Source organism: Nicrophorus vespilloides, unplaced genomic scaffold (genome assembly GCF_001412225.1).
Source record: "Nicrophorus vespilloides isolate i.1.1-1 unplaced genomic scaffold, Nicve_v1.0, whole genome shotgun sequence".
Taxonomy (NCBI): domain Eukaryota; kingdom Metazoa; phylum Arthropoda; class Insecta; order Coleoptera; family Silphidae; genus Nicrophorus; species Nicrophorus vespilloides.
This window is the reverse complement of record NW_017099192.1, coordinates 11,918-29,267: the sequence shown is the minus strand read 5'-3', so window position 1 is coordinate 29,267 and position 17,350 is coordinate 11,918. Positions and strand designations below refer to the sequence as shown.

Below are 17,350 nucleotides of genomic sequence, written 5' to 3'. Positions count from 1 at the left end.
AAATGTGAAAACACTGCTTTTTCGAGCATTTTTAAACTTTGAACACGAATTACAGCCAAACGGCTAAAACCACATAATATATCGATACTTGCTAGATTCCCCAAACATTCAGCTTTCATATGCATCTTTTGGATTCATTCTATGTATTATAGTTTTCGAGTAAATCATGAAATGTAAAAACACTGCTTTTTCGAGCATTTTTTAAAATTTGAACACGAATTACAGCCAAACAGCTAAAACCACAGTAACTGCATTAACGAGAGCATTGAAGTCAAAATCCATCAGTTGCGTATAATATTTTAGCATTATATAAATATTATGACTGTTCACATATGAACAATAACAAACGTTGCTTAACTTTCATTAGCTGTCAGATGTCAATGACATTAATCAATTAATTGTATACATTTTTTTTTATAATTAAGTTTGCCTTTTATATTCATACACGTTTACGTTCCCATAGGAAAAATAATATTATCCATAATTCATATAGAAATGAAGAAATTGTTTTCAACAAAAAATCCACGACAAACGTGAACAATTAATAATAGAATGATCGTTAATTTCAACAGAGAAAAAGATGTAAACTGTTACTTTATTAGTCTAATTTAGTTTTAATACTCTTTCACCAATTTCTCATGCTTTCTACACGAAGCCATCTGCTTGTTTCGCTCAAATGTTAAAAGTCTAATTCTACGTAATTATTTACTTCTTTTTTTTAACCTAAACTATACAATTAAATTTTTATATTTATTTACAATTTATCATCAGAAATAAACGACTTTTTCTATGTTATGTTATCAAAATTAGTTCTGATGAATGAAAAAAAAACGGAAAAACTTAAGAAAAGTTAACATGTTATTAATTAAAGGAATATAGAAGGAAATATATAATAAATTATGAAAGAAATTCATGGTTTGAAAAATTGTTTATATTGATCATCACAGACAAACCACTTTTCAAATACAATTCAACTTGCACAAACAAATTTTCTGTTGTTTCCCAATATTGCATTATTAATTTGTACATAAAAGAAATAATAAATTGTTATAAGTACAAAATATGTATATTATTGTGTATAGTTTTTTTTTTTCGGGGTGATTATAAATAATAATATTAATAACATTATTGAATATCAATTATCGCAATTAGTTCTTAACTGAAGAAAAGAATATATAATAAAAAAAATAATAAAATAAAAAACGTAACAAACAAATCCTATATTCTCATTGTATTGTTTCAATTGTCGCTATTACCTAACTATGTACAAGTGCGTTAGAAGAACTTTGAGGGAAAATAAGTGAAATGAGGATAATTTGGACACTATGTTATTTGATAATCGCTGTATACTGCACATGAACCGTCGAAGAGTTTCGATGCCGCTTGGAAGGTGACCATGTCGATTCCATTCTGGTGATTTCCAATGAGATTTGTCTGCGTCATCGGCATATTACTCAACAAAATATCACTGCAACAAAGAACAAACAAAAATATACGATTAATTGGTTTAGAGAATTGTTTAAAATTTTAGTTTATATGTTGTATAGGGCGACTAATAGCCGAATGGTTAAGTCGCCCTTCCCAAGATTTCGTGAGCGCCGGTTCGAATCCTGGTCAAGCCAGGCCCTTTGTGAGCCCTCTCAGTGCTTGCAGCAATAGGGCCATCGTTCATCACAGATGGACAGTCAAATGAATGATGACCCTTCGCCAAATCGATGGACAATGACAGTGTTAAGGATAGCAGAAGATCCACAGTCAAAGAAAATAGTGGAATCGCAGAGCATCAATATACTACTGAAGTTAACGTACAATGTCAAAATCTGGAAATTTTGGAACATTAAGCGAGGTTCCACTGTACTCGCTTAGTGCGGTTAATCAATTCCTGTTTGAACCGGACTAATCAAGGAACAAAATACAAACAAAAATGGATTGACAGTATAAATGGGAAAACATTTATGTACAAACAATAATTTAGTGTACTCGTTTTTTTATTTTACTCAATTACAATTTAGTTTGTATTTCTATGTGAAACATAATGAATTCTGCACATTTTCATTAAACTGCAATGATCATAATAAAATTATCACTTTACAAATTCTCATATTTTTTTTAAATGGAGAAATGTTTCATAATTATACATTTGAAAACTTATGATTTTTTATATTGACCAGATATCAATTAATGAATCTTTTATAATATTTTTTCAATGTGAATCATGAAAATTGCAATATTTTACACAGAAATGCGTCCTAATTTTATGAAAGTCAGGAACTACTTATCGTTATAACCATGCAGTTATCGCTATAAACATATCAATTTTCACTATTATCTTCGTTTTGTTAATGGTTATAACAGTATTTAAAGTGAGTAGTAATAATAGGAAGTGTGTAATTAAAAGGAGAAAAAAATGCGTTTTCTCGATTTCCACCCTAAATGGAAAAGCGATCCAAAGTACACACACACACAACATCGACGCTGTTTACAGACTTCACGGTTAGAAGGCGAGAAAGTGATGTCGTTTCGACTTCTACTTTCGATTCGTAATCTCAGAAATATCTATGGCGTAAACGTAAACAACTCCTTACTCTGAGGTTAATTATTACGATTACCTTTAATCTTTTTTTTATTTCAACAATAAATACACGCACGTCGCGTCTCAATTACCAACGCATATCATTAGAAATAATTAGTTTACAATTCTGTTATGCTCAATTATTTTGCAATTTGTCTTTTATTCTATTTTTTATTGCAGGTAAAATAAAAATGTATCTAAGACTTTCTTAAAATGGTATTTATCGACATACCTGATTTTATGATACCTTTATGTAAGTAACTAAGTGATATTTACTTGTCAAAATTAGTAATTTTTTCTACACTTGTCAAATTTTTCTGAGAAACGTCATTAGTGTCAGTTCGTATTTTCATTTGACAGCTGCTTTGTTACGTATTCAAACATTGTGTTTCTTATAATTAGCGTGCATATTCATTAACAAATTAGTTAATTTTTCAAGAAATAATTCAATAATTTGTACCAAAAAAACATATAAATTAAAATGTATGTACAATTATAGTAAACAATATTGCAATTATCGTTTTACATGCTTTCACGGTATTCTGGTTTCTTTTTGAGATTTTTTTTAAACAACTGGAAACGAAATTGTATAAATTGTAATTTTCTTTCTTCTGCTTCGTATAACTGTGCAGCTGTTGTAGACTTTGAAGTGCAAAAAAAATGTATGTATGATACATAACACACCGAGAAATTACTAAATGATCTAATAACACACTAATAACAAACGAAATAAGATTGAGGTCAGAATCGTTACTTTCTCAATCACGATACAAATTCCATGTCGGATTTTTTTTTGGCATTCTCAAATTCCACACGAAACAAAAATCTGGTTCCGATGAGAGCATGAGACTTCGGGTCGATAGCCTCAAAGAATTTATAATGAAAAATAATATTAGTTATTTTTATTATTTCTTCATTTTTATTTATTTAATTTATATCATTTATTAGGATTATTTTAATATCCAATCAAAAGATCAACAATCGTTGTTTAACTATGATTTGATTCGTAGCAGAAACATTCAACTATAGATAAGCTATAGTTGACAGCTGTCAATTTGACAGATGTCAAAATTACCATTATTTTGAGTTATAATATAAATAGGACAATGTATACTTTTCATATATGTGTTTAATTTTCAATTAACTGCAATGATTTAAATCTTAAAAATAAACAATAAATTATTGTTGAAAATTATCTAAATCTAAATATATATAATTATGTAATTTTTGTCCTACGTATTTAAAATTTATTTGTATTTTGCTCAATTAAAATTGAGATTGTGTTGAAATTTTCAAACCGGACTTTAGTGAATCCGGACCGACCAAAGCCGTACTATGTGAGGTATAGCTATATATTCAGGAAAAGTAGACTTGAATACTAAGAATTCCCAAATATATGTATTTCATATACTAAGCTCTTATTACAAAATATTAAAGAATTATCAATATTTTGCTTCGTTACCTTATACAAAATTATGATTTTCAATGTGAAACAGTTCTCACTTTACGAATTCTCACTTTAAAGAAAAAGGAGAATTGATTTATTATTACTCATGAAAAGTTAATTAAATAAGATACATTAAACTGTAGACAATTGACAGCTGTCAATTTGACAGATGTCAAAATTACAGTTATTTTCACTCAAATCTAAAGTAAATTGAACAATGGAAAATGTATACTTTTCATACGTGTGCTTAATTTTCAAATAACTACTACTAGCTTTCATTTACATTACATATTCTCAAAAGCGATACAAAACAATAAATAATGAAACGAATGAAATCAAGTGTGATCATATAACGAGGTAAATTATTAGAACGGAAATTAGTAGCGTTTAAGTATGCACGGTAAAAGCGGCGTAATTGGTGCGGCTTTGCATTTGAAGTTTAGCCGATGTATTTATTAATAAAATCGCAATCAAGTTCAAGTTTATATTTTATATAATTTTTCTATTAATTTTTTTTTTTTGGTAAATCCAAAAGTAAAATCGTGATGTCTAAATTATTTCTGCTTTTTTCAATTTTTTTTTATATGGACGCGTTACTTGCCAATTATAGATTATAATTCTCATTAATGTATCTGTCGCATAATGTTAGTACTTCATAGCATGTATTCTAAGTACTTGAGTGTGTTTCCATTAACACGAGTTACTTGTCAAGTGTCGTACAGAGTGGGTGGCGATGCTTAAAAGTAGGAGTATTGAGATTAATAGCTTTTTTATAGTCCGTCCTTCTGCGAAGTGCCAATAAACCGAGCCTCCCCATTCGTAATCAGCGGAGTGTGTTATGACTACCACAGGACATGGTCAGGGCATTTATCCTCGACATTCCGCCTCCTTCTAATCGTAAACTGCGAATGTCCCAGTGTTAATTTCCACTAAATTAAGTTTAAAAGTATTGGACGCATCGACGGCACGTTCCAATTTGCCGGATATGCATGCAGCGTAACTTCAGAATCCAATGAAAAAATCTTGAACTTAATGTCTCTATTGGTAAACAAAACCAAAAAGTAGAATAAACTACCAGTAGGAAGAAAAGATAAGATGTTTTATGAACTGAATATAAATAATTTAATTAAAAAAACTGGTAAAAATGTTTTTTTTTTCGAAGTAATAGGAAATTTGTGGAGAAAATTAACTTATAAGCATTTTGTCAGACCCGAGGCTGCTGGTCTGGAGAAAGTCTGATGCAAGAGAGTAAAAAATAGCATAATAAATCTTGTGAATTTTTTAAATGACGAGGGAATAAAATTCGCATATTAAAGTAAACTTTTGATGGAATGAGAATGCAGTTTTATTGTTTCAGAAATTGAAAATTTTTCATTTATAAATTGAAGAAGTGAAAAGAAGTAATTTCTATTTATTATTATTGTTATAAACTTTTGATGGAATGAAAATGCAGTTTTTTTTCAGAAATTGCAATATTTTCGTTTTGTAAAATGAAGAAGTTTTTTTTGTAGTTTGTTATTATAATTATAAAAATATAAGTAACTAGGATTATTAACGAGAAATACGATAAAATGTATAGACAACAAAATTGCATAATCGACAATGATTTACAAGAAATCCACCTGATACACATCAAATGCATATTTTTTTATATAATCCTATTTATAATTTGCAATCTTTACATTGCTATATGTAATTGTTCAGAATTATGGTTAAATAAGCAATAAAAGTTTATGAAACTTCATAGTTTCAATTTGAATTTACAGATTTTTTTTCATAAATACTTTTTTACTCAATTTTATCAGAATCTTCAGTATAAATCTATGTTTTTATTGACACAAAATAATATTAGTTATAATAAATGTAATTTGAAGAGAAATTAGATAAAAAAATCTAAAACAATGTGTAAAATTTCATATAATAAATGCCACGTCATCGAAACAATGACATATGACGTTTAAATGACGTTTTGTTAAAATACGTCAAAAATTTGTCAATTTCTTAAAGTAATATATAAGTTAAGTAATTGTGACTCACGTTCGCGGTTGCGGCGTTCTGTCCCTTTGCCTCCTGTTCTTGAACCAATTGGAAACTTGCGTCAAGGTGAGGCCGGTGCGTTTAGCTAAGGCCCTTTTCTCATCCGGCGTCGGGTATCGATTCCTCGCGTAGCATTCCTTCAGCGCGTTCCTGCTCCTCTCCTTAAAACAATACACCGTCTCCTCACCATCCCAAATTGTTTTTGGCAGAGGATACTTTTTCCTTAATCTATATTTATCTACGGCACCTACAAAAAAAACAGCAAAATTGTAATGTTTGGAGAATTGGAATTCCATCAGAGATGATGAGCATGATCATTGTCATAACATTTGTTGTTTGCAGAAACTCACCCAAAGGTCGTCCCCGTACTTTTTCCGCTTCCCTGTAATGGGCCTTGAACCAGAGACTCTGAAGATCGCTGTGCCAACGCGGATGGAAGGAATGCGATTCCAAAATCGCATAGAGTTCATGGTAGGAGGCTCTGTGGAAAGCGACGGCAGCCCGTGCCCTCAATATACTTTCGTTTCCTCTGAGCAACTCCGACGGCGGCAATGACCACAAGAAGTTCGCCAGACGCTCGATGTCTCCACGCTGATGCAGAGCCTCGCACATGCATTGCACCTGCAACAATTGTTTCTCGATCATTCAGTTATTGCCTCTTTATCACCGTCATGTTTCGAACGTGACGTGAAAGCGTACACCCAAGTGAAATATTAATAAAAAAAATACAAAATAACGATCGATTCGACCATCTGATACATTTGTTATTGCAAAATTTTATCAATTCCGCTCGCTTCGCCTTACACCCAATTCTGTTTACATAACAAACCTCGCAGACATCCTGTCTTGCGTAGAAATTAAAGCTCGCCTCCATTCATAAAACCGAATCGTGTTAATAATAATGCAGTGTAACACTACATCGCTATGATTTGCAAATATCGACTATTTCTTTCAGAAGAATTAATTTTTAATTATTGCTAATTTTTTTTAAGAAATTTTGTATTGCTTTATTTCAATTATATTCATTATTACAACATTTTCGATTCAATTTCATTGGCGGAATTCACAAAGTGACAGTTAAATTGTCAAATAAATGTATCTGTCACTTTGCGAATTCCGTCAAGTAGCAAATTATGTATTTAATTCAAATTTATTCTTAATTTATTTGAAATTACTTATTTGTAATCAAATTATTATAAAAGTATATGTGAAACAGGTTTAGAACTTATATTTTACGTTTTCTTGATTAGATACGACTTGCAATTAGTTATTACTTACAACGGAAAAAAAAGCATTACGACACATACATTCATAACTTCAACTAACTCGATATAAAATTCAATTCAACTATAATTACTTGAAAGTTTCTTAATTATGTCAAATTTGACATTTTAATTGTTATTATTATACGAAGTTAAATGTTTTATTTTTAATTGTAATAAAAGATTATTATAGCAATTAAATTTTGACGCAAATTGGTCTATTTTTCTAAAATTTCAGTTATTTTCATTATAACAATGCACACCTTTTCCATCCGTAATTATGTGTCCAGAATTTAAATAATCCCCAAAGATTGAAATCTAGAGTTACACTTTTCCAACTAGATAATCGAAGCTTTTGGGTACATGGCGTTACGCTGATTGCGTTCCCCGATTTTGCGGACAATTTCACGTAATCTCGCATCTATTCTTTAAGCTCCTTTTCACCGGTCAACAATGCATACATAGCAGCTACCTTATTGTAAGTGAGGAAAGTGACAATAATCCTATGGAAAATAAAAGTAGTCCTCGAACACGACAAAGCAAAAGGTATACTTAGGTAATAATCCTTTCACCCTTGAATGAAGAGTTCTACTTTTTCTTATCCTAATTCATTATAAGCTACTTCATGAAATGAAGATTCTGTATCTATAATCCATATTGAATATAGAAATAGATAACTTAGATAAAAAAAAAGAGTTAGCCAATATATATTTTTTTTAAGAAAACTGTTTAAATGTTTATGTACCATTTATGTAATCTACATTCCGAGTAAAACTAATTTATTTTAAAACAAAAATTCTTGGAATTCACATAAGATATAAAGTTTCTTGTAAATCTGCATGGCTATTTTCATATCAGACATGAAAACGTACACGTTTGTTTGTATATTATAAATACTTCTTCAGAATTTTATCTGTTTCATTTAAAATATCTTAGAAACTTGATGTTTTTTTTTATTTAAAACATATATTTTGCTACATTAATTTAACTAATTGTGAGTGTCCAATATTCTTTTATTTCAATATAAAAATTAGGAAAATCAAGAATTCTAGATTTTTAGAAGATGATGACTTAATTGAACAAATTTTATATTCCAGTTTTAAAAGAAATAAGGAAAAAGTTATATAATGTAAAATTGTTTGTTTTGTTTGTCGTTTACAAAAAATGCATACATTTATGCATTTGATTAGTTCTAATTCTTGTATTTATTAAGAGGTTTTGCTTCCATTTACATTCGTGTAAATTGAATGATAACTTAATGATTAAATATTCTGTATTATCTACTTAAGATAATTATTAAAGATGTTGATGTTATTTTCATGCGATGTTTACCTGATCCGCTGAGAAACTAATAGATTTCTTCCCGAAAGAGTCTAGATTGTTGAGATGTATACTATTCGAGTCCGACTTCTTGCTGAAATAGTCAACTTTTCGACTGTCCACAAAATCACAGTTCTTGTTCTTGCTGTTATTGAACCGAAAGTCCAGATTCTTCTTGTGGTAATCCTCCGGCAATTTTCCAGCAATGTTATTATTGTTCACCGCGAAATCGTCCTTCTTCCCCATAAAATAATCAATCTTTCTATCCTTTTCCTTCTCTCCTCCTGAGCCTCCACCACCTCCGACTGGCATCAGCGTCTGCAGCTTGTCCTGCATCTCCTTCTCTGGAGTATCGTCCGTGTAAAAGTATCCATCGAACTCGGTCTTTTTGCCGGCGCAATTCTGGAAGATGTTGTCACCGTAATAGTTGATAGATTGGAAATGGCCTCCTGAATCACTGGATGCACTTGATACTCTGTCAATTTCCATCTTGTCGTTGGCCGCATCGATCGATCTCGCACCGATTCACACAAAAAAAACGAATACAATATGTCCACTTACATAATCGATATTAGCAAATGTGGCATAAGTAAACACCGGTAGTCGGTCAGTCCATCGAGGCGCACTTAATTCACTTATGTCTCCAGTGACGCACGGTGATACCGGAGCACGGATAACTTCGCCCTACGAACGCTCCGCCCCATCCGCCCAATAGCAGCACGTCTCTCAACCGTTGTTATGGTTTCAACCCTTAGCGTCGACCAATGGCGAGGCGGCAATAAATAAAAAGAAATGCATGTGCGCAAAGGGAGACGCACGTTCAATTTATACCAGCTTCTCAAGATTATCACCAACATATTCACATTCTCGTCTCTTCTATTTACACTTATATAATACAATAAAATCAGACTGATTTCAGATCAAATTGCCTGAATGAAACACGAAACCCTCAGTTATTACACGATTAATTTGAATGAAGCAATGAAACATCAAATACTTATATTATTTTCTTGAAATCTTAAATGATAACCATTATTAATACAAAAAAAATTATTTATAATTTACATACAATACAATACATACAATAGTGTTCTTACGTTGAATTATTCCTGCATTTTTAATCTATTTCAATATTGAAGAATTAGTTAAAAAAAAAATAGATTATTATGCACATCTATAAAGAAATAGATTATGTCAACGCGCAATTTCCATAGAATTTTTAAGAACATTTCACACATTCCGCAAATTAGTGTGCAGTAAACAAACGACGATGGTGGCAACAGTTCAAAGCACTCTAACGGTTTGAAAAACATGTAAATATATTTTCTATTTACAGTGAAATCAACAACTAAAAATGTATGTAACTATGACAATTGATTTTCTTTAATATTTCTTCTTGTTTTTGACAAACGTCATTTGATATGTAAGAGAATATTGAATGAAGTTTCAAGTATTTAAAATAATTGTAATATTCCTAAGGGATTGTATTTAATAATTGACTATATCTACTTTTATTTTGACATGTATCGTATTTGACAGATGTCAAAAAAATGTCATTTGATATATAAGAATTATTTTATTTTTTGAAATACTAAAACTATTACCTGATATTGTATCATTCGTTGAGGGAATTGAATGGATCGTATTTAATAGTTGATAACTATTTTCATTTTGTTAGATGTCAAAAAACTGTCATGGAATATTTAAGATATTTAAAATAATTGTAAACAGTAAATATTACTACAGGATTACTTGGATTGTATTCAATAAATGATTATTAGTATTTCTATTTTGACATTTCTATTATTTGACAGATGTCAAAAAATGCCATTTGATATATCGAATGAAGTTTCAAGAATGAAGGAATTGAATTAATAGTTTTATTTTGTTATTTGACAGATATAAGAAAAAACTGTTATGGAATATTTAAAGTATTTAAAATATTTAAAGTATTTAAAATAATTGTAAACACTAAATATTCCTAAAGGATTACTTAGATTGTACTCAATAATTGATATTTTTATTTTGACATTTATCTTATTTGACAGATGTCAAAAAAATGTCATTTGATATATAATATTGAAAAAATACCTGATATAATGCCTGATATTGTAATTTTCATTGATATTTTCATTTTGTTATTTGACAGATGTCAAAAAACTGTCATTGAATATTTAAGATATTTAAAATAATTGTAAACAGTAAATATTACAGGATTACTTGGATTGTTTTCAATAATTGATTATTAGTATTTATATTTTGACATTTATATTATTTGACAAATGTCAAAAAAATCCAATTGATATATCGAATGTAGTTTCATGAATGAGGAAATTGAATGAATCGTTTTATTTTGTTATTTGACAGATGTCAAAAAAAATGTTATGGAATGTTTAAGGTATTGAGAATAATTGTAAACACTAAATATTCCTAAAGGATTACTTAGATTGTACTCAATAATTGATAATTCTATTTTGACATAATCATCTTATTTGACAGATGAATGTCATTTAATATGTAAGAATATTGAATGAAGTTTCAGGAATTTAAAATATTTTGAAACACAAATACTTGTAAACGATTACTCGGTATTATATCACTCGATGAAGGAAGTGAATGGATCGTATACGTGTGATTCACAAGTGTAAAATTACAAATAACCGATTGATTGCTTCGCGAAACTTGACCATTGATTAAGGTTTCTTATTGCATTCATATAGATTTTGGTTATAACAATTTTATAACGTAAATTCAAAAGAATTTTTTTTTACAAACGTTAGAAAAAAAAAAAAAATTTATATAATAATATCACAAGGCTTTACATTTTTTTTTGTTATATTATTTCTCTGTCCGTCAGCGTATTGCGATTATTTTCTTTTTGCTTACATGATGTACATCATGTGAAACATCAGCACTATCCCACGATGCCCCCGTATAATAGTTACCTTGTAAACCATATGACTGAAACCATAAGATAAACAAACGTAAGGTACGTTTGTACTTTATTTCCGTCTCATTCCGATTCCTTTTCTCGCATTTTTTCTTTTTCTTTTCCTTTTGCACGGTTGTCTCTCGTTGTCTCCACGTTACGTATTAATCGTTCGAATTGCATATTATCTAAAATCGGCAAAAGATTACGGCGTCATATTGTATTTCGTCTACCGTATCATTTACTCATCCGTTTCGTGCACTTCCTTCTTACATACTCAATAATAATAAAAAAAAATGAATAAATAAATAAAACAACATCAAATGATAGACACAATCGTTGATCATTGTTACAATAAAATCATGTTATTGAAAGTTTATAAATCTATTTGTTTTTTGTTTAATATAATTTTTGAAACTATTGATTCAATATCATATTATTATTTGGTAATATTAAACCTTGATGGTGCTATAATTGTCCGTATCAATAAATTTGTATATATAAATATGATATAATATCAAATTGAATTGTTGCATTCAATGATTGTATCGTATTTTGTAATGAAATGAAAATGTTTAAATGAAAAAATATAACTTTTAAAAAATGTACCCAACCAATTAATTGATATTGAAAGAAGATATTTGTATGTCTATATGTCTAGATGAATATTTATTTGCTTAATAATACAAAATTTGAAGTTAATATTTTATAAAATTCAATAATATAATAATTTTCAATCACGTTACAAAATTATTAAAAAAATCTAATGTTTTAATGCTGAAAGAGTTATTTTTTAAAATTGATATTTTAAAGTAGTTTTTTCTTATCGAAAATTAATTTAGTGAATATTTACTAAGTTTTAATACCGAATTATTTTTCTGAGTATCTTTATTTCAAAAGTGCTGAAAGTATATCAACTTAAATTATGTAACTACTATGAGTACTTAATGTAAGTAGTGCATAAAAACTAACTAAATTGATACTTAGTGTATCTATTGTGTAATACTCTTGATAATCTATATCAGGGGCGGCTAAGTCGATCGCAAAGCCAATTTTGGACGATCTATACTAAATAATTATGTAGGTAGATCACGCCTAAGACAACAAGTCGATTGCGACACATTTTTAAGATAAAAGGTAGATCTTATTTACACAAAAGTTGGCTACCTCTGATCTATATAATAATTATATTACATAACGTCCTTTTTGTATAATTATAAACAAAAATAGAGGTTATATAAAAAAATGCAGTCTTGACATTGACAGGTAAATGTCATTCATGTCGGTGTATTGTTTCTCGCGGCATTAGAATAAAAAAAAATGTAGCATGGGATTTTAGAGCTCTCCTTTAATGATCGAGTCAGACTATTGTAACAAGATCTGCACGCGTTTAATGAACCGTGCTTCTGAAGGGTCAACACACACATCCAGAGACACGTTTTGCGGAGATAGGCTATTTTTTTCATATATTCCACAGCCCTCCCAGATTCTTTACATTTTCTAAAAATTCTAAAAATCTAGGAAAAAAAAAAGAAGAGTAAATCAGTATAATTGGATGAGCAACAACTTTGCCAAAATCATTAGTAAATATTTCAGTATAATTGAATGAGCTTCAATAGATTCCTTGCTTTTTCTCAATAATCTAACGGTAATACCTCGCATAGTGCAAATAATTGGTTTTGCCAATATTGCAATGTTTGAAACCGGACTATTTGAATACTTTAAATCAGCATAAAGATAAACAGCAAAAAATCGATCATTTATAACATAATTTTTTGTACTAATATTTTAACCCTTTCCAGCCCAGTGATTCCAAATGGAATCATTAAATTTATATTCAATTTTGTCTTTCGACGATTAAAAACAGTTGTTAGCAGCAACTAATGTGAATTGAAGCTAGATGTATTTTTAACCGAAGCTGAAAATCAGGTAAGATGTTTTTTTTATGATTAAAAATGTGCTTTTATAAAGGTTTGTATAAAACATTTTTTTTTTGGTTTGCTCAATTAAAAATTATTTGATTATTAAAACCGCATAATTGAAAGAGCTTTAACAGATTTTGTGAATATTTATGTTTTCGCAAAATTCTAACAAAAATAAAATAAGAACAAACATACTATATGTTGAATGAGAGTCAACAAAATTTCTTAAAATTGTTACTAAAAAAATGTGTCAAAGTTACACCAATCCTGTATAATTGAATGAGCATCAATTGTAAGTGTAATAATGACGATGGTAGAGGAAGCATGAAGAGGATGAATCAATTCTGCACGACGATTAAATCAATGCGCGTGACGCCCGGGCGTTCTGCTATATGATATATTAAAATTGGGGAGATCCAGTTACATTTCCCGTCCTATAATTAACTCCTTCGGGAGCAACAATCATTCTAATTAGATGAGACGTGGGGTTCGCTCTCTCCTCTCTCCCAACAACTCACCATAGTTACCAACCACCCGCACAGGTGTGTATCCGCATCAAAGCCAACGCTTTACACCATTTTCATTGATAACTCGACGGCTAAAACAAAAAAAATCGAAACACTAACTAAAAAAAAAATGCAATAAATACGAGCGTGCATGCGACGTGTCCAAAATGTAGTATATTAGGGTAAAAAAATGGGGACATAAATCTACGTTATTTATGGCCAATTATTTTTACTACCACAGGGGTTAAAAATCTTGTTAGTTAAATTGGAGGAGAGGCGAAAAAAAGGTGTCATATGTTTGTGGACCGAGCACCTACGATATTCTCTGTTTCTTTTCCATAATTGATTACCCATTTCCTATCGTTGCGAGCTACTAGAAAATCGCTGCCAATTCGGTTGTACGATTTACTTTATTTGAACCGGACTTGAAATCTCTTCCGCTGTTCTTACACACACACGACCATTAAAAGAGAAAAAAAATGGAGAGAATTGGTTTCCTTTTTCCGTTAGACTGATTTGCAATTAACGCAATAAAACGTGTTTTATCAGTTCGAAATCTCTGCTTAAAAAAAAATATTCCAATGTTTACTACAAATCTCACATTTACTAAATAATAAGGTTAATTAATAATTTTAATTGATAGCTTTAAATAAAGTATATTATAAAATATTAAGAAGTATTCTAGAATGTAAAATACAGCAAGCATTGATGCTTTGATCGGATTTGAAAATTTCAAAAGAAACTAAATTTCAATTGCTAGAATTATTTACACCAAAAAAACAATTTTCATGGATATGCCCTTATTTTTTTTAATATTGAAATTAAAAATTGATATACTATTGTTTTAAAATCTTAAGTAGACTGGATAGAACTTCTAGGCGGGTCTCAATTGGCCTTACTTTATCCAAAATTTCACTAATTTCAAAAAATAATAATTTATCACACATTACAACAATGAAATCAAATTTGTGTTAAACTGAAATTAACTTTCATAAACTAATCATCATTAATTACAAAATTTATGACGTTCGCTAATAAAATCTTCTATTAGCATACACATAAAATAGTTTCATATTAATACAAACATTTAATTTCCTTATAAATATTCTAATATAGTGACGACGGTTTTCTAAAAAAAAAGTTCTAATATTCTCTTTTGAATACTAAAAATTTCATCAACTATGAAAGCGTACGCACCAATAAACCTACATAAATAAAACCCTACATTATATATTTACTTTTGATCTGATTGCTCAAGATCGAAAATTGTTATGGAGAAAACAACGATAAATGCTGTTTGAATGCACAATACTACTTTTGAAAGTACACCTAGTTACTTGTAATAGAATCAGCTATAATTTGGTTATTTACAGTTCAAAAACGTTTTCAGAATCCCATTTACCTCTATGTATTACAATATTATATCATTAAATTTGATTGAATATTTAATGATGTACATTTTTATACGTTTATTTTATTCTATATATTTTTAAAATATTTATTAACTAATTAATCAACTAATTATATGCATCCATATAATATACCAATTAGCAATAATTAGCAACTAATTAATAAGTGCATATTGAATTTCTAAAAAAAAAACATAACAACTTCGTCACGAACAATATGAAAGATCGTTAAACAAATACACGCAAAACTAAAACTGACGAAAATCATCTTCAAAAGTAGAAAGTGCAGAAATTAGAAATTATTTTATTTGCAATTTAACACGTTGCACACTTGAGTATATAATAAAAACTCAATCGTTAATTAGTTCGTTATTGTCACTCATGACTTTTACTTATATAACGAGAATATGAAATGCGTTTCCTCGGGAACAAGACAATACACATTCCTAATTGTAATGTAACGAGAACATGCAATGGTCTTAATTATTAGAATAACATTTGTATAATTGTGCTCGCATTCATGAACACAAGATATTAATTATATAGTAATGTGTACATTTGTTGTTGTAAATTAGTAAAATTAGTTACATTTAATCTTCACTCAACATTCACTAACATTTTTTTTTATAAATTAAGTTAAAACTTTTTTTAAATCTATAATCCTTATTCAATGTTTTGTGTACCCCAAGGATGTGTACTTGGACCAATTATTTGTAAAAATGATACTAACATTTTAAATTAACAGTAATATTAGAAGTGTGGAAAGTATTCTGTAGCGTTCATACAAAGTCGGAAGAATGTTGAGTGCTTATTTCGGTATTCTGCATTATTGTGGTCTGCGCATCAATTTATGTACATTCTTTTTCTGTTATTTATTCAGACTAATAATCTTGGGAAACTTAGATTTCGCGGTTCGCTTTCTATTATAATACATGTATCTATAACTAATCATCTTAAAACGTGAGGACTTTGTCCAAAATAAATTTCATTTTCTTTAATATTTCTGACATAGTTTGTTACAAAAACAATTATAACAACAATTAGTGTTATTTAAATTTTCTAAATTTTGGATAGATATTTAAATAAACAAACAAAATTATAGATTTTAACTTGTTTAAAAGTATGTGTATTTATGTGTGTAAAAATCGTCATTTGGTTTGGTTATTTAGATGTCTATATGATTTAAAAGGAAAACATGAAGGTAGTATAGAATTCTGACCCTTCCAACAACTATTGAAACATATGTAGATGCAATACAAATTTGCACAATGACTCGAGAGAACCGCCCCTTACATAATGCAAATCCGCAAATGGAGCGGATGCGTGTACCATTTATTGGGGCAAAAATGAGTATTTCATCTACATTGCACAAGTAGTTGCTCATTTTGCGATAACCATTGACAGGATGACAAAGGCCCTTACCAAAAACAGCATTCCCTTTTCACTTTCGTACGGGGAACATTGCGGCTTTTCCACTCACCTAGTACAATGATGCATCATGCAATGCCATTGTACTAGGAAAAGGTGTTTACTACTTTTAACGCACAATTGACAAATTTCCACGCAGGTAAATTACCCGCAAAATCATCTAATTCGTAACGATTTACATACATCAATCCTTAATTTTACAATATTAATGGTAGCTCAACGTAGTCAAGCAATGCATGTCTTGAATGGGTGATTGGTAAAACATATATAATACAACATATGTTTCAGCAAATGTAAATTATCGTTGTTGTAATCTTAAATATAGTCATATATGGGAATATGAATTTGCTACCTGTAGGAAAGGTGTTAGAGGGTTTGGGAAGAAGAACCTCCCGTATTCTTTATTATTCCTCTTGTTACGACAGAGACACGCCCTGCGTAACATCAAGGATTTCGTTCTTGTTGCTGATGATGATGGTGGTGGTGGTGATGTTGGAGGTGCAGCGGCAACGACGACC

The 17,350-nt window shown here is 29.6% G+C and overlaps 1 protein-coding gene across 1 annotated transcript; it reads right to left on the bottom strand.

The window, feature by feature from the left end:
* Nucleotides 1–1,269: 1,269 nt before the first annotated feature.
* LOC108564183 (homeobox protein SIX2-like) lies at nucleotides 1,270–9,246 on the bottom strand. The gene is made up of 4 exons (XM_017923136.1): nucleotides 8,651–9,246; nucleotides 6,407–6,677; nucleotides 6,057–6,303; nucleotides 1,270–1,468 (listed from the first exon to the last, which is right to left on the bottom strand). Exons 1-4 carry the CDS (start codon nucleotides 9,125–9,127, stop codon nucleotides 1,324–1,326), a joined length of 1,140 nt encoding a protein of 379 aa, XP_017778625.1. The 5' UTR covers nucleotides 9,128–9,246; the 3' UTR covers nucleotides 1,270–1,323.
* Nucleotides 9,247–17,350: the final 8,104 nt, after the last annotated feature.